General features: G+C 41.5%; 1 protein-coding gene across 2 annotated transcripts in view; it reads right to left on the bottom strand.

The window, feature by feature from the left end:
- HDX (highly divergent homeobox) overlaps window positions 1-19,180 on the bottom strand; it is a 49,307-nt gene that overhangs the window by 14,692 nt on the left and 15,435 nt on the right. For both annotated transcript variants that reach the window (XM_082770529.1, XM_082770528.1), the window contains 3 exons: window positions 15,844-15,897; window positions 6,150-6,296; window positions 1,780-1,987 (listed from right to left, as the gene is read on the bottom strand). In XM_082770529.1, coding sequence (XP_082626655.1) covers window positions 1,780-1,987; window positions 6,150-6,296; window positions 15,844-15,897 — 409 coding nt within the window. The remainder of the gene's footprint in view (window positions 1-1,779; window positions 1,988-6,149; window positions 6,297-15,843; window positions 15,898-19,180) is intronic.

Below are 19,180 nucleotides of genomic sequence, written 5' to 3' on the forward strand. Positions count from 1 at the left end.
GAGAATCTTAGTGCTTAATTTTGCCTCCGAGTACAGCCTTTTTTTGTTGTTCTTCTTCTTCTCTTTTAATATTTACACACTACTCTTTAAAAGCTAATGCCACCAACACTTCTGCTCTAATTAGGCAACTAAAAATATCCTTTCTTTGAGAGTTGGGGGGGTTGTTTGTTTGTTTTGTTGTTTAATTAGGACCAAAAGTTATATTACAATCAATCACGCATCTGTGGCTGAATAGCATACAGGATTATTGCTGTAAGTATTTTCCAGGAAGTTCAAAACAAACTGAACTGCAGTAGGGAAACCTACTGGTTTCAGCTGCAGGAGCAAACAAACAATTCTTGTGGTAGAATTAAAGCAGGATTTCTGGATGCTATGGAAATCCTATCGGTTTCTTACACTTCTTTACGTCTTGTAGCCATCTATTTATTCATAGTCTTACAGCTCTGCCCTGTTTTAAGAAAGTCTTTCGATAAATTCGGTGTTATTTTTCACTTTAAGCTGCAAAATGCTCAGATTCTTCCCCCATTACCATTTTCTTCCAAACAGATCTGACTACATCAGCTCCTTCTACACCTCAGGCAAATCAAGGACTCAGATTCTGCATCTCACTTGGCGTTCAATCATTTGACCCATTTCTTTATCATATTATTCTCTTTACAGTGCAATATGACAAAGCTATCACGAATTCATTCCCAGCAGTTCTCCATTTTCTAGTTCTTTCCTTTAAATTGTTCAGCCAAAATGACAAGATCAAGTCTGGCGTATTAAGCTGAAATAGCATGCGCTCGATCAGACTTTCTTTCAGTTTAGAGAGCAAAGGCTTTATTGATCTCTTCTAATCAGAAGCACTGGGAGCAATTAGTTGAGCTTGTGAAGCTACTGAAACGTGCCGAGCAGCAGTTCATCTGCCCTAGGCCCAGAGCACAAGTGTACAGGAGGGGAAGGGAGAGGTTTATTCGACGTGGTCATGCGGTTCTGTGAGGTGGGGTAAAAAGGGAATTAAGTTCAAGACACTTATCAGTCGAGATCATGGAGTTTACTGTGAAGGAACACGCACCCTGCCTGTGCAGTTCTAAGGCTGCCTGAACGTCCCCTGCTACCGACTTTGATCTTTTCTGCAGGTTTGTGTTTGCTTGTCAGAGCCCATGCACACACCTCAGACAGCTTAATGACGCCTTCTGCCGCGCTCTGACATAGTCTGAAGCTCCTTCAGTTCAAGACCAAGTTTGAGGCAATGTATTTTCTGAGCATATCTCATCAGCAAGAGTTTATTATGGGAACTGTAATTACATAGTTCTGGTCACCTCAGAGCTCACAGGTTCACACACATCAGTGCTTGTTAAGACAAGAACTGCTGATGTGGCTCACGCTAACACGAACGGATATTCAAGCTGGCAGAGTAGAACTGGCAAGTTAGCAGAGAGCATTTTTCTTAGAAACCAGCTCCTTAAGGAAGTGAGAGCTACACGTTTGTACTGTCTGTTCATCTCTCAGTTGCTCCAGCAAATTGCGAACTTGGTAATTAACTTCTGATGAATCTGGCAGAAACACAGGTCTTTTGAAAAAAGGTTTCTGCAAGCTTTGAGATAAAAATATCAACAAAACTCATACAGAAGTAAAAGAAGAGACCAAACGATACCCTCAGCATAGCCAAGGTACATAACTTGCAACTGTTAGACACTTGCAGACATATTTGAATGCGTACAACAGAGAATCCAAAGCATGCACACTGCATAAAATTAAAAATATATGCACAGTAGGAACTGCATTGTCAAATACCTTGTGAGCTTCCTTCAGATAAGCAGATTGATACTTCATCATTCCTATCATTATCATCCCCCACTTCAGTAGCAGTTTCCTCTCCTGGATTAAGTGCTGATTTAGAAACAAATTCAGATTGATCAGAGAAATCAGCAGGACCTCCTCTAGGGGGTGGGACCTCAATCCCCATTAAACGGTATTTCCGTCTTCGATTCCCAATCCACGTCTTGCAAGAGAAATAAACATGAATGATATCAGAAACTATAACAAAAGCAACAGGCCCACAACCAAGTGAAATTAGCACATCTGCACTCTAAGACCAAGAGCATAGCCAGCAATCCAAGGGAGGTGATTATTCCCCAAGTATTTGACCTTCATGAGGCTGCTTCCCGGAGTACTGCGTTCAGTTTTAGTCCTCCAGGGCAAGGGAAAAGGGAAAGTTGTGCAGAGCAAGAGGAAGAGAGGCAATAGCTGCAGGTCACACAAGAAAAATTCTGATTGGAATTAAGAAAAAAGAAAAAGTTTTACAGTGAGGGTAGTTCAGCACCGGAACACTTTGCCCACAGTTTTGGAATCGCCAACTTTGCAAGGACTCAACGTCTTACTGGACAAGGTCCTGAAAAACCTGACCTCACTCTGAAGTCAGTCGTGCTCTGAATAAAGAGTAGGATTAGGTGACCTTGTAAGGTCCATCCCTACCTAAATCACTGTATGAATTTAACATGTGATCTTTGATTCAGGCTCTCCCACTCTGCAGCTTCCAGTGGGGCTAAAGCATCCAGTGACCCAAATGGTCCATCTATTCTAGGATTTCCTACAGCACAGAAGAAATTGTCCAAGGTGGTAGCTCTACATCACTCCACTTTGGGCAGAAGTAAGCCCAAAGCAGTATTATCTTTCACTTCTCTTTAATTGGAAGATGAGTCTTTAAGAAAATTTTCTTGCAGTAAGGGATAATAGTAGTGGGATGTGAAACAGGGCCAGGACCAGGGAACTTGCAAACCCCCATTCATGATCAGATAGGTATGGATGCTCTAAGTTCATTTTACATCAATAAATCTGACTTGCTTTCTCTGATAAATTCTAAAGAAAAATTATGCTAAAACTATTAAAGACTCAAAATAGAGTTTAGCATGATGCAGTAAGAATTGTCCGTACCTCTACCATTTAACTCCCTTCCTTTTGTTGCATTACTCAGGCTTTTGGTATCTCATCCAATTTCAACTCTACTTATCAGCTCCTGTTCCCAGACACTTTACTCCAAAGTCAATTCCTCACTGGCATCCAAAAGTCCTCTCACAGCCAGGAATCAACTTCTTTGCTTATTTTAACCTCTAGTCTTCTTGACCTGGCTCTCCTCACCTTCCACAGTGTCTGTGAGACGCCCGGAGCAGTGCTGACAGCACTACAGGCACCTTCCACATCATCCCAGGGCCTGGCCACCTGCTGCTCCAGGACTGCCAACAGGGGGATTTGGCCTTGTAAGCTGTGCCTGTGCAGAGTCTGCTCCGTTACTGCATGGTCATTAGTAGGTTTTGAGGAATACTTAGTGCTGGAACTTCTGGGTTACTAAAAACCAAACATACCTCCAGGAAGCATGCACAATTGCTATTTCCGAATAATTAAAAATTAAGCTGAATCTCTCTAGCTAAAAAATGATATGCTTAGGACTGGTTTTGATAAATCATTTTTGCTTTCACAGCTCTAAATCTCCTCAATGATGAATGCAAAATAGGTACACAAAAAGCTAATTCTCATTATATCCCTAAAATATTACCTCCTTAAAAACTTCAAACATCTGTAAAATATATGTAATTAAACTGACTAAGCCTACCTAGAGCAGCCCATAATGAACTCAGCAGCAACTTCCCCTGCTTCATCTGAACAGATGAGCAGCAAAAATTGGGGAAGAAAGGGCAGAGTCCCAGCAGAAGAAGCCAGCAAATGCCCTGTGCATCTGTGAGTGATCAAATGCAGTGGAACTATGCATGGTGGCAAACTTTACCTTTCCAGTAATACTGATGTGTTCATAGTACTGGCAATCTTTAAAGCAAGCACAGGGTCATAAGGATCAATCATTTGTACTTCTGGAAAAGCAACGTTTATCTGGACAAAAATAATGAATTTCCATTGAAAAAGCTATTGAAAGGGAAAAGGGGGGAAGTACATTCAATTGAATTGAATCAAGCTTCAATATGTATATAAAACTATTGTACATAGTTATGTAAATATAAAATGTGTAATATAAATTACATAAATGCATAAGAAGTATGTTTCTAATACATACCTTATATATATACTTGATTTGTTTATATATATATATTTATATTTATTACTATTTTACTTTTATTTTGTTATGTCACAAATGGAGAAACAGTTGCTAGTTGTACACTACCTACCCAGAATGTAAGGTACAGTAAAATACACCCAAAGGCAACAAGGCCTGTACCTTTACTGAAAATGGAGAGGTTTTTCCAGAAGAGTCTCTTAGTGCAACTCTTCTTAGCTGAGCAAGGAGTATAGAGCACAGACTTTAGGGCTCACTCAGGCCTCGCAATACATCACCGCTGCGTCCTGACTACGAGAAAGCAAGCACACTGCACTCTAATCTCCAGACATTCGTGTTTCCTCCTGAAGAAAACCCAGGCTGGCACATAAAGAAAGAGGCATAATACGTTGTGCCTACATAGAGCCCAAGACAAATTTAGGAGAGATTCCTCAGCACGTTACGGAAATTTCCTATCCACATCTGGGATACAGAGTGCCTTAGAGGACCGACAAGAGGAAGCACTGAAGATCACACATGCCCTATAGCACAAATTCAGCCCTTTGAAACAAACAAAAAAAAAAGCGTAGCATGATGCAGGACCAATCTAAATCTCACTCTAACTTTTCCAGGCTGTTATACAGAGGAACCACAGGCAGAGGGAGGTCAGATACTGGCAACAACAATCAGCTACTATGAAGAAAATAAATCTTTTTCTTTGTTTATTCATTCATTCGTGTGCACAGCATAGAGTTTTATGGAGTTCATCTGAGCCTGGTACATCTGCCCTGAAGACAAAAGCATTGGAAGATGTGCACAAAACTTTGCCAGTAAGGATGTTGTTAAGGAAACGAAGTAATGGAAGCTAAGCAAGGGTGTCAACTCTCCTGTCCTATGAGTAAGGTACTAGAGAGCTGGGAGTCCATTTTGAGATGTTTTCAGTGGAAACAGGTTCACCTTTCAAAAAACAAACTGAAGAGCTCGAAAAATTTGCAGAAGCTTTGTTCTCTAGAGATAAAAAAATAATACTTCTAAACCTCCAAAAAATGCAATTTAATTTTTTCTTAATGCAGATTTGCTTAGGAAAACAAGCAAGTAAATAAGCAGATCAGTGTTCAATACTGAAACCAACTCTGGTCCCAGTTTGATATATCAATCCAACAGAGATGGCCACAAGGGAGGAGTTTCAAATAAGGGCTCCTACCTCATCTTTTGTTTTGGTAGGTGATTTGGAGTAGCATTTGACCTTTTATGTATGAAAGTTTTGTGTTCTATTAAATAAAATTACCATGCATTTTCCTTATATTCCTCCTATATTTCGGAGTAGTTTGATAGTTGTCATCCTGTCTTTCTCAAATAATGGCTCCTATCTCCTCTTCGGCTTTGATGTCAAAATTTTAAGGGAGAGGTGGAAAAAGAAGACAAAGGCTGAAAGGACTAGTCACAGTCGTCATGACCATTATGATGGGAAGGGAAGACTAATGACATTTTTGTACCAACTGCAAAGGCTGTCAGACTATTTTCTGAAGAATGGAAGCTCTGAGTGAGTAAGACAGTCACAGATTCAGAGCGGTGATGTCTGGTAATAGTGAATACAGTGGCAACAACTGACACTTTAACAAACTTCCCCGCCTCTGGAGCAGATGATGTGGAGTGATTCTCAGAAAGCAGGTCACCTACACTAAGCCTGTAAATCCTAAAACAACCCTTTGTTCTTTTATATATGTTTATTTTTCCCTATAAGCATTAATGGAAAAATATTTTCTCTATATTTTTAGAGAGGCTTCTTTGAATCTTAATCACAATATAAATGATAATGCTTTTAATTCTTCTAGGATCTCCCCAAAAACATTTATCACATTTACTCAAAATCTCACTTGAATCTAAAGAGAATGTCAAATGGTTCGTAGTGCTCCTCCCGCTGCTGATCGATAAGACTCTTACCTGAGGGCTTTTTTCTATATATAGACTGCAAAAAGAACAAGAGAGCACTTCCCAACATGGTCATTCATTATGTAATACATGAAATCTATTTCAAGCTTCCTCATGAAATTTTTAAAAGCTTTCATCTGTCCTATTTTTGCTTCTGCAACAAGATAGGGGAAGACTCTGGATTTCTTACCCGCACTATTTCACAGTCAACATTTAATTCTGCAGCAACAGCTTCAATTTTCTCTCTGCAGACTGAGCCCAGGCTGGTCATGCCATTATCCCAGTATTTCTTTAGGGTAGCTAAGTCTCGGTCACTAAATTGTGTGCGGTCCTGTAACTGTAAGATAAACAAAACAACAAAAAAAATACTGTTAGATTTAAAAGAAGTCCTTATACTGTTCATTTAATTTCCATAGGTCTCGCATACAGTAACACATGTTACACTGCCTCCATGGCTCTTCTCTTTTTACTCTCCCTTAAGGTTTTTTCTAAGTGCTGTTTCCCATCCAGGCTAGTAGAGTTCCCTGGGATTTGCCTGAAAGACAGTGCCAGTGCTAAAGCAAGTCCAAAGCACTTTAGCTTTGTTTCAAACTCCACCTGATTTTTTAATTTGTTTTATCTCACTCTATAAGGCCTTACTGAAAATAACTGTTTCCCCTCGTGCTGTTTACTCTCTCCACCCAATTTATGCAAATTATTCCTTAAGGCTTTTCAAGTTTCTCACCCTCCCCCCCTGAAGTTCTTTTATCTTACTGCAAACTACAATACATGCATAATTCAAAGGATTCTGGGTTCCTAAAGGGAAAACTTTAATGTTTATTTGGTAAGCTTCAGAGTTTAAATTGGTTCTACTGTTTATTTGCAAGTTCCCTAGCTCCGTGTGTATATTTGTCAAAATATGTGCTAGTAGATTACTGATAATAAGCAGTAGAAGTGAGAAACGAAGCTGGACTTCATACTATTTCTTCCTACCACTTCTAAGGGAATAGAGTACCATTCTGTTAACAGGACTTAAAAGCTTTATCAATAGCTGTTAGCCCAGAATTTTAATTAATACTTCCAGTTTCTGTATACCAACCCATCTTTGTCATCTTTCCTGCTATTAGGAGTACACAAATGCAACCATAAAACGCATCAGTAGTTGCTGCTCGTGCCAAATTTGTCATTATTTTAACGGTTGAACTTTGTAAGAAATGATTGTGATTTCAGGTCTGAAATCTAGGTTTGCTCATTGAATAGCTGTTAAAAGTTAGAATGAAGTAACCTTAAAGTGCAGCAAAAAGAAATTTTGCAGAACTAGAATAATTTGGATCACATACATTACCAATTTCAATTTTTGTTAGTTCCCAGATATGGTAATCTTTACAATATTCTTCCTTCAAAAATTGCATTGTACATCTCAGCACATGAGAAGCACCTGAGCCTCCTAAATACATTGGTGTGGACCAGGGGTGGCAGAACCTTGGCTGCACTTTCACACAATGAAGTGAAGAAGTGTAGGAGCAGTCTCCATCCCGAATCACTGCGCCAATATCTCTTTTTATGGCTGTTGGCAAAACAGACTGCAAATTCTGAAAATGGCTGAGGGAGTTCTCCCTTGTTCTGCATGGAGCAGTCAGGGAGAGGCAGCCGAGCGCTGAGAAAAGGGAAGGCAGGAAGCAATGTGAAAGCAGTGCTAAACCTACAAGGAGAAACAAGTCACTCTGGCCTCTCCAGCTTCCCTGAACAGGTAGGTAGCTCAGGGCAACTCCACCTTCTAAAGCACACTGAGTGTTTTTCTAAAAATGAACAGCATGTGTTGCTGCTGCTGGAGAGGTCATTGACAACACTGCTGCATCACTCAAGCAGCATCATATGAGCTCTACTACGCGTAATATGCAAAGAGAACTTGGAATTTCTGCTTTACCTCACTCTCAGAAATATTCCCTAGTGTTTAAGCTGACAATACATATTTGTGCTGCTCTTGCAGAGACTGTCACATCAGGTACTTCACCTTTTCTCGGTGCTGAAGGACTCGTGCAGCAGCACATGCATCACGCTGATACTGATCATAGGTCACAGAAGGAAAGGGAGAACAAGCTTTTTCAGCCTACTGATATGAAAGAACAAACACAAAGCAAAACCAAAAGCCTACAGCACATACTGCCTGAGAGAGTCCAGACAGCAGAAACAAACTGAGAGGACAAAAACAAGTTCAAGTAAGCAGAAGATGATATTCGTCAAAAGTAGATAAATTAATAAAATTTGAAATAGGGAACGGTTAAAAGCTATAATGAAGAGTCAGTTCCCTCTCAGGGCTGAAGTTAACAGCCTCACAGTGATGCAGGACTCAGTCTACCCCAGCAAACTCGGTGTATTCTCCAATTACGATCTCTCATCCCACTTCAACTTTCACCTCTTGAGTCCATATCTGATTTGTGCCATTTTTGCTCACCAAGCTCAGCACTGAATAACCTTCTACAAGCAGCCAAGCAGGTAGGAATCGAGCCTCCCCTGAACAGCTCCGAGTGCTGCCTTCAGAGAGCTACCTCCTGACAGCCGCAGTGACAACTTCTTACAGCTCGGCGGTCTGCAGCCACGAACAGCAGCATCCATCACCGGACCTGGAACGTCACCAGTGCCCCAGCAGGAAGACTCTTGACATCTGGGGGCTCAGATTCGACGACAAGTCAGTGAGAGGCCAGCAGGTTACTGCATATTAAACAGAGCCCGGTAGCTGCCTGCCTGCACTGCTGCTCCCAGCACACGTGCACTGCGTTACGCAGAGTACAGAGTAAAGGAGGGGCGTCCTTACGCTGCTCTCCCGTGCTGCTGGGATCAGCCCCGACCCTTAGGCTCACCAGATGTAAATAACACTTTGGGTTGTCCACAACTCAGATCCAGGCTAACTCCTCTAAGTGACCATGCCATACACCTTTTCACGAATTTCTTAGAGGAGCTACATTCAGTTACACGATTACGCCCTTGACAAAGATGGTGCTTGGAGTCCTGCACTCTGTGCTGCTCAAACATGACATTATGCTCTCCAAGCAATCAAGGTCTTCTGCAAGAAAACAAAGGGGAGAGTCCCTGCATCAAATATACAGTGGCACTTCCATCAATTTAGTTAATATTAATACCTCTGCATGCTCAGTATCATCAGAGGGACTGAGGAAACAAAAACCACAGTCCTACAAATCTCCTAACAGTGACGGTTATGCATCGGTTATCACAGGGGAAAATATCAAAAGATAATACTGAAAAGCTTTGTGTTTAGGATAATACTTTTCATAGCTCAAGACAAGTCAGGAATTCAGTTCCTATTTTTACTTGGTTCTAACAAATATTATGAATGCAATTCTCATTTCCTCTCTTCAGATCCCCTACTTGCTGATTTGAGGCTCGGCTTTATCCTCGGGAGCGTTAACTGTCTGCAGAACACGTTACATTTATCACTTCTGTTGTCCACGTTTTGGAAAGCCGAGGGAAGCTCCTTCCAGCAGAGAACAGACCATCAACTCCCAATGAAAAGCAATCCTTGTGAGCAAATTGAATCAGCAGTTCTGCCAAGCTGAGGGTTAAACCCTGCTTATCCCCTGACCTCTCAAGTGTAATGACAACATTCTTCGAAGAGATGACCCAGTTTATTACGGGCACTCCTGGCCCTTGGCCAAGCCCCTCGTAATACCCACTGTGCACGCAGCATTTGTGGTGCAAATCTAGTGGCTGTAATTGGTAGGAATAATTACATTTCAGCGGAGTGCCCTTATCCTGTCTGTCATTAAAGCCTGCTTTTAGATCAGTTTTTTTTTGCATCGGTTGAAAGCGTTTGAGGCCACACGTGCAGAAGCTACCCAGAATCTTCAGATTATGTGGCATATTCCAAACTGAAAGAACTGGAGCTTTAAAATAGATGCAGTGACTGTTGCATTTATGCTGCAGCTGAGTTACATATGGTGTTACAGACAAAAAGATGTATTAAAATTCCACCGCAATTATATTAACGAAACCAACAGCTCAGTTGTGATGCTCCGCGATGAAGTATTCTAAGGTCAGAGTTATTTCTAGCAAACAAACTTCTCATGACAAATTTTAGTTGCTACCACTCAGAAGCTCTGTCATGGAGAAACAGCAGGAGAACTCACAGCATAATTCTCTCTCTCTTTTTTTTTTTTTTTTTTTTTTTGCATGCTTTCAAGGTTCTTCTCTGGCAGCCAAATCACGCAATATCTTTCAAATTCTTTATCTAAGCTAATCTAAACAGATCTGCTTTTGAGCCAAACTAACACTAGCTTCATTTGATGCCTGTTCTTCCACTGAAATAAATGAGTCTTGCATTTTCTTCTCCACACTTCTCATACTTTCAAAGATTTCCATCATGCTCCTCCACCCCCTCCTAGTCACCTATTTTCAGGTCTGAAGAGGTGCAGCCCATCTGGCTGTTCACGGTGTGGCTATTCCGTGCCTTTGATCACTGTCACTTTGATCACTGGTTTGATCGCTCTATTAAATTTTGGGAGGCACAGGATGATCAGAATCGCAAACAGCCTACAAGGTGTGACCAAATCCTAGATTTTCTCTACTTCTGACATTATTTTGCTTTGTTCCCCATTCCCAATGATGCCAGCGTTCAGCTCTTTGAACTCTGACACTTCTAATCGTCTAGTTGTTTTTTTTTTCCCAGAGAATTATCAATTCATTTGTAAAGATCTTATTTGTAAGTAGGAAGTTATTTCTGAATTAACCATTCTGTACATATTCCTGCTTTCTCATCCGTACCATTTAATATTATTCTTATACACAGTGCAGCCCGAAGCACCCTTGAAGAGCTAGATGTGCCACAGACAGGCACACTATGTGCACTTCCACCCTCTAAGACTCCCAGGCCATACATATTTCTCCCTTGAGAACAAAAACAAAAAAAAAAAAAAATTGAAGGCAGCTGATGGCCATAACTACCAGAACAATTCTGGTTGGTTTCTGGACACAGCCCTTCCCCAGGACGTGACAGTTCCTTTCTCCACATATGGGCAGACAACTACTCATCACAAGACACTTCCAATCTTCTTAGGATGCAGAAACATACCTGAAGGCCCCTAAAAACAGCTAGCAGAACGGTGTTACCACCAGCTTCATTCGGAGCATGACACCTGCAGAAGACTGCAAGCTGCACAGCCTGCAGACAAAATCGTGTTTGAAACAGATGACAAGGAAAGCAGCATCCAAAGGCACCCTTAAACTATTCCAGCTAATGTAGCACTAGCACACAAACTTAAGACTTCCAGAAAAGAGACTTTTTGCCTCTTTTTCCACTATGTTGGTAAGCTTTCGGTGTGCTCCGGGTGAGGTAGGACTGATAAATATTTTAATACTGGCATGCAGTTTTAAACTAAAAAGGTACAACTGAAGTGCACTTTGCTGCAAGTAGTTTTAATCCCTGTGGGTGCTCGTTTTACTTTAAAAGCTGCTCGAAGACATATTTTCTCCAGTGCATGTTGGCTTACTCTGGCAGTAGGAGTTTTCACGAGGCTTTCAGAGCAGAGCCCAACGAGGTCCTTTCTTCAGCAGCTGTAGTGATGTCCCTACCCCACTTAGTGCCCTCCACACATACCAGCTGTCAGCACCCTGTGCCCAGGCGTGCCAGTGTAACTCCTGGCAGGTCTCACAGCGACCTGGAGTTAGATCCAGTCCTCTACTTGATTCAAAACACACTTACTGTGTTCCTTCTGTGACAGGCACAAGTCTCAGGGGAGCGTTGTACTGCTGCTATCTCCAGAATCTTATTGAAATAGTCTGTATTAAACCAGCAATTTAAAATCAAAACACAAACGTTCAGGACAGGAGCCCTGGGGGACTTCCATATTTTGGGGGAAAATATCCGCACAGCAGCCTGAGAGGTCAGTGAATGCCAGCTGAAGCTCTAGGCACACCCAGCTCACCAACCTTCAGAGGCCTCACCGACCTGAGAAGCACACTATGCAAGGGATCAAAGCCGTCACTACAATGCAACGTTATTCCAGGTGGAAGGGAAATACAAAAATCAGCTCCCTTTTGAGCTTTTTCTACTGAAGGCGATGTCCCCTTGAAACCCTGCATGAGCTAGCCCTGACATTAACATGAAAGGCACTAAATTTCACTGAAAATCCCAGCCAAAATACATACGTGCTGCGTACTCTCTGATTTACTATGTCTGCTGCTCAAGGATGACGGGCTGAAATAATTCTAAAAGCTTAATCTGTTGTCTTAATATCAAGTCTGGAACACAAAGTCACTAATACCACTAGAACTATTTCTAAATAGAAATTGAGAAAAAAAAAAACACCTCCCCCTCTCCCCTCCCCCTCCGCCCCCAAAAAAATTCCATGGCCCTTGGCTGTCCTCCAGAAACAAAACTCCACAGCTAAGCCAGGCACAGCTTACCTAGAGTCAACACCTGTGAAAAATGGTTTCTGTTGTCAGCACACTAAGTTATAACATGCCTTCCACGTTTGATATATTACAAACACTAACCATTCCGTTAAGACATCAGATGACATGACTTAAGAACAGTTAGTACACTTAAGACTGAAGTGTAAGGAGAAGAAAAAGATAAAAGATATTTTCCTCTTTTTTATTTAACCAACTATCTTCATTGCTGTCTTTGAATCCTTGTCCTTCCACCACACTGTGGGGAAAAAAGAATAAATCAGAGTGTTCATAAAGGGCAATGCTCTGCACGCACCGTAACAGAATATGGAACTCCACATTTTCCAAGGACATTCTCATGAATAACTGAGTGATATTTCTGGACTAATATTCATTAACTGTCAGGATTACATCATTTTAGGGCATAGCTGAGCAGACTAGCAAGTTTCTGCAGACCTGCACAGATAGCTCTTATTTGTCTCTCGATGCAGTTGAAGGACAGGGCAAGGAAAACAAAATATCAAAGCAGAAGATTAAAAAAAAAAGTCAGATCATGTAAAAGCCAATCTTCTCCATTTTAGATAAAATACAGATCAGCCTTTTTGCTGTTTGAATGGCAGTAATTGCCGCAATCGCAACTCTATCCATTCTAATTCTGCTCCCTCATGCTCTTTCTTCAGAAGAATTTCACGTTTGAAAATAAAAGTTTCCTAGGAAGTAGGAGCTTGTTCTCCCTTCCCGTTTTCTTACACTCTTGTGAATATATCAGCTTTGGAGCGCCAACTCCTAAACTTTTCTCCTCAACATGACCAATTATGCATTCAAATTGGAAAAAGGCAAGCCACAGATCTGGAAACAGATGCTGTTGAATTGGATTATATTAATCAATAAACCGCAAAAGCTGTTGGTTAAAAAAAAGACACAGGAGAGAAGGTCTAAGGAAAAAGAAATCCCTAATAATCACCCTTAAAAACCAGCATTCCCAAATCCTCGAAGGCTCACCTTCTACATAGATTCATCCAAATGTATGTCAGATGAGGGTAAACACTGCCCTAACAAGTAACTTATCTGGAGTACCTGGTAGAAAGGTAGGATCCTTTCTGCCCTATGCAGCAAAGGAGATACACCATTTGCGATTCACTCTGTGCTGTGAAGACAGCTGCCTTGAAATTCTATCTGTTGCCTTCTCAGTCATAACAACCTCCCTGCAGCAGCCACAGCAATTGCTTACATCTGCATTTTCCAGTTGGGTGCATCCCCATATGGCAACGCAACCTTGGTAGAGCAAAAAGAGGAGAAAGAAATTGAACAAAACCATCCCCCCCCCCCAAAAAAAAAAAGTTGCATACTGACTTTCTAAACAATCTAAGTCGGGTGTTGCGGTCTGGCTGGCAGAGGAACAGGAGAAGTAATGAGAAAAAGAAATGATTTCATTTACATAGGGACTTCGGAGCAAAATGGTTTGGAAAAAATAGTTTACACTGTTAAACGGGTGATTAAAGTTATGGTTTAGGGAGCTAATGCAGCTGCTGATGGTAATGGAAAAGTCTTCCCTTAAGTGTTCCAAGTATCTAAAGTTCAAGCTAGAGAAGTGTCAAGTTGTAATGCTTACCTCAAAGTAAGAGCGGGAATACAGCATGCTGTGGGGAAAGGCAGCTATAATTGAAATGCCAGAAGAAAGTGGAACCACCAGCCCTTCCCCAGGAGACACTGCCCCCGGAGAGATTCCACTTGTAAACAGAGAGCAGCCTGGCACAGTAACTTCCCTTACTACAGAAGGAATTAGTCAGCGAATCTGTGGTTCATCAGGAGGTAAAATGCCCCAATTTTCTGCAAAAAAATACACCAACTGCAGCACAGAGCAGATTACTCTGTTCAGAAACGTGAACTTCTAAACTACCAGTTTAAATACTGTTAAAAGCTCAAGATGTCCTGCCTAAGCATTATCCACTGATAATAAAAAAAAATGGAGAGACAAGAAGGAATTTGGTGTTATTCTTAACAGTCCTGCAGGGCTCTGCACTAGACCAGGACAGAATCTGCTGCAGACGGCCGCAGCCAGCACTGGGAGCTCTGCTTTTACCCACCAGGTCACTGCTCCCAGCCAGCAGCTCCTGCTGCCTACTTGGAGCTGGCTCTGGCACTCACCTGATCCCAAGTACGTTCAGCTCACTAAAAGCAGTGGAAATACAAGCTCAGCAGAAGAAAAATATATCTGACAGGTCAGGTGTTCGACCTGGAGTACCTTGCAATTAGATACCAGCACCAGTGCCATGGCCGGGGTGGTGGTGCACCCAGATGGAGTGTGGGTGGGGGCGAAATTCCCCTTTGGGCAGTGAAGTGCTGTGAAATCAGCTCAGCCAACTAGTGAAGCTGTACCTTAGGACACTGACCAGCTTGATGTTTTAGATGAAAGTGGGAAGGTGCCTTCCAGAAAAAGGCTACATTTATAAAAGCTTACTCAAGAAAGGTTGTACTTGGAAGGGACAGGATAGATGGAACAAGCAACAGGATTGCTGTCACCTTCACCTCAATGAACAATTTTATACAGGATTTGTATAAAAGGAAGCGCATCTTCCTCTGGGAAGTGCTCTTCTGAAGTACTCTCTAATAAAGAGAAATAAAAATGACACTATCGAAGTCTGAAGAAACTAGGAATGTGCCACTGTTGAAACCTAGCAAAAGTCTGAGAGAAAACAATTAACGTGAGCTAACAGCCATGGGTACACAGCGGGGAAGAGAAGGCAAGGCAAGGTTCTTCCATTACCCAGACATCATTACCAAAGCAATACACACGATGCAGCTCATTGGTTTGTAGTTTGGTTATCACGATAGTCATCTCCTGACTGTTGCTTCTGATATAGTTGGCCTAACATATAAACGCCTCTCGAGAGCTTAGTTTGTACCATCCAAGCTGCAGGTTTACAAGCAGATTCTCCATGCTCTTCAAAGAGAAGTTCACAAGCCACTCTTGAACAGTAACCAAACAGAAGAGTTGGATACAGATATTTTCCTTACAAAAGCTGTTTCATACCTTGTATCATGCTTGGAGTAATTTGTGAATTGAAGACACCAACCTGGCTGATTCTGCCTAATGTAAAATGACACATGGGTAAAATGAGATTTGAGAAAGTTACTACAGATAGCAGGGACTAATTCTGTGAATGTGCACAGAGTAACTGAAAAGAGAGTTACTCGCTGGGGCGTTTCATTCTCTCCCGAATAGAAACCATTCCATTTCAGCTAATAGCACAATCATATACCTGGGCATCACATTACTTGACTTGCTTTTGAAGATAAACATCAACTTCATGCTAACTGAAACATTGTAGCTGTAGATTATGCTTTGACTAATACAAACATTAAGGGGAAAAAAAACACAAAACACACACCCAAATAAGAACACAACCTAAACCGAACTGAAATATTCAAAAATGCATTTACATGAAATTTTATTCCTCTACTCGATACATCATATGCTTGAATGGAAATATACTTACTGCTCTTTTTCTGGAACAACCTGTAATCCAAGGCACAGTAAGGTTTCCTGAAATCTGTAGAGAGGAAGGGGAAAACAGAACAGAAAACAACATCAGTTTAGGTTGCTACTAGAACAATAGAGAGCAGCTTTCAAAAGACTTCAGTGTTGTGCATTTGGTTCTGACAGCAGTGCATTTAAAACAGTTTAAGATGTAAAAGCAAAACAGACTCACACTTGCCTCACTGTTATAAGACTAAAAATCAACTGGTTCTTCGGTTGAGGGTGACAACACAACCACACCTCAGACCCTTCTGTACTTTACTATCTCAAAACTTGTATTATAAAAATTTAAGTTTTCATCTTCTATCTGTCGCAAAGCTCATAAGATTAAGCAAACCGGAGTTAGCAAAGCCCTAATGTTTGGCAGAAGTGCTGTAATGTATTTTTCAGTTACGTCAGTTGAGCTTTCAGAAGAGAAATACTAGGACATTAGTAACTGAAATATTTAACATTGAATGTTAAGGATTTGTAGACTATCAGAAAAAAACAGGGAGATAAGGCTGGAGAAGGATGAGGACTGGGTGTGAAGGCGAAGGTTAGCTTCCTTGATTCCTGTTGCTCCCCCACCATTCCTAGAGCCAGGCTTATCAAAAATAATCTTGTATTATTTTCCCTGGACATGGGCGATGTTTCATCACCGGGAATATTGGCGGCTTATGTAGGATTCCATGTTCAGCTTCTGCTGCAGACAAGCAATGCTTCAGACTAAACATAGCTTAAGAGATTAATCAATCTCAAGTTGTTACACACACTATGTACGAGGAAGAAAAATCTACTTGCTTCTGCTGACTCTATCAAGCTATGCTAATAGTTTCTGTATTTGGGAAGGGCTCTAATAATGCATCTTTCAGCATGAGTATAACCAAATATAGAATACCTGGTACAGTTTGTCTGCTGTACAAGCACATAAGATACTTTTATTCTTCTAGCTTTTAGCTGAAAGTGCTTGAGGGTTACCTCATGTCAGACACTTTCCCATTATAGCACAAGGAGGGCGGAGAGGGAGGGCTAGAAATGAACACCCTCCCCTCCTAAGAGCAAGTCTGCACCAGCTTCCTTGACTAAAATATCAATTTCTTACTTGCACACATTTTAGAAACCAAGTAGAAACAAGTTACGTCCATTACAATTTCCTACCCCACACAACAGCTTCACACAACAGAAAAGCAATGCAAGTATCCACATAATTCCTGTTTATTTTTATTTATTTATTTTTCCTGCTAAATTAACTGCGAGGTTAAACTGAATTATTTCAGCAGTGCATCAGATCCAACACTGCTTTATATTCTTATTCCTCAGAAGACCAACAAATTTAAAGAGGGGCTATGGAAAAAAAAAAAAAAGTGCTTTTTTGTGTAAATAGAAGGATCGGTCTGGCAGAGCATGAACTAGCAGTTGGTTGGAACAGAGATGTACACCAGTTCTGACAGATATGATGCCAAATCCAATAAAGTTTAACTATTTGAAAGGCAATATACATGGAAATGTTCTCAACTGGCTCTATAAAAAGGCAGAAGGGTTTTTCTTCTTTGGTTGTCTTCCTGCAGCAGCTAGAGCCCAGACACCCGCAGCCGTGCCCCCTAGTCCTGCTCCAACTGGAACAGCCACGGTGAGTTGCAAAAACGACCTAAAGCAGCTGTTAAAGAAAATATATTGTGTCTCAGAGGGAACAGAGCCCAAGGGGAAACTCTCGCAGACGCTACAGAAAGCCCCAAAGTACTGCAACACTGGCGTGCTACCATTTTGGTATCTTCAAGCCATCAGGCAATACAAGGTCCCCACACAACCTCTTCCCAGTTCACCTGGATGCCACCATCCCAGACTCAATGCCCTGGGGCAAATCCAGAGCCCCAGGCAGCACCTGGGCCTGTTCCCTGGAGCCAGGGCAGGCCCCATGCAGTGCTTCAGCAGCCTGCTCCCTGCTGCTCTCCCCCCCAGCAGGCCCAGGGGTTCTCCCTGCTCGTGTGTCCCAGAAATAAAGGGCAGCCACCAGCTGTGCCAAACGCAGCTCTGCTTCTGTTACAAGAACCAGTGTCAGGAACGCTTTGCCCAAGACTCCAGAGAAAACCACGCTGCTTCCCCCACAAAACGCCGCGCTGCCCAAAATGAACAAGGAAGCTCTCCTCTCCTCTGCAAAAAACCTCCAAGGGAGTAAACAAACCCCTCTGACACATTTAATAACACAGAAGTGAATTTGATTTCCATTTCCTTAAATAAAGCAAACTCAGAGCTCATTCATATAAAGCAGTATCCTTAAAGTGGATCTCAGTAATAAATAAATCCAAATTACACATATCCTACTCTGCTGCACTGGCTGCAGTGTTCAGGACTTTCCCTAGAAGAAGATGGGACTAAATTAGATTAACCGTGCTTCAGTGTGTAGAATAAAGTAATTAAAAAAACACACATGTTTTCCACAGGATTTTTGCCCCTTAGGGTTGGGGGGGGAGTAAACTGCGACTAAATCTGCATTCAGCCTGAGGAGCAGCAAGGAGCCTCTCATTCGGGGAGCTGAAAGCCAAACTAAGCAAAGTAAGTGGGTTGAACAATTTGTTTAGCAAAACTGCTCAGGCATTAAAATTGATCATTTTATTAAATTTATTCTTAGGTTACACTAACATGGATTTGATTAATTGAACCAGTAAGGAAGCTATAACTAATTGCTAATTAGATGCCCCACCAATGTACAAGAGTAATCACTTCATCAAAACACCAATCACACGTTCCTGCCTTTAAAGAAGCATCTGCTTGGCTGCTTAACCACTCTAACAATCCTGCAAACTCGGGTTTAATCTATTTTTAAATTTAGGAAAATGTCCCTAAGCTTAAGGATCTTCATTCCTAGGCTGATAAATTGGCTAAGAAGGGCAATAACAGTAACTGGAACTGACTACACACAAAGGAAGTGTGATCCTATACATGTCTACAAGACGTTAGACAGCACCTGGGGAAGAAAAAAAAAAAAAGCTCTCAAGAAGAAAAAAAAAATGAATTAATACAGTTATAAAATACACGTCTCTGGAAGTTTAATATATAGAGGTTATTAAGGTGTAAGGAAAGGGAGTGTCTATGAGAGATACCAGTCATACCAGACTCAGGGTTTTTTCTTTGGCTTCCCTTAAATTCTGGGAAGCAAATGAGTACTTAAAACACTGCCCAACCTGACCCAAGGACCACAGACAACCAAAACGCAGCCAAGGAGTGTGTTGGGTACGGAGAGCTGTACGGAGAGCTGTTCTTTCCCCTTTTCCCCTTCTACTTGGGCTGAGCAAGGACTGCTAAATTCAGCCAACAGA

The sequence above is a fragment of the Aythya marila genome (genome assembly GCF_965140915.1).
Source record: "Aythya marila genome assembly, chromosome: 13".
In the NCBI taxonomy this organism is placed as follows: Eukaryota; Metazoa; Chordata; class Aves; order Anseriformes; family Anatidae; genus Aythya; species Aythya marila.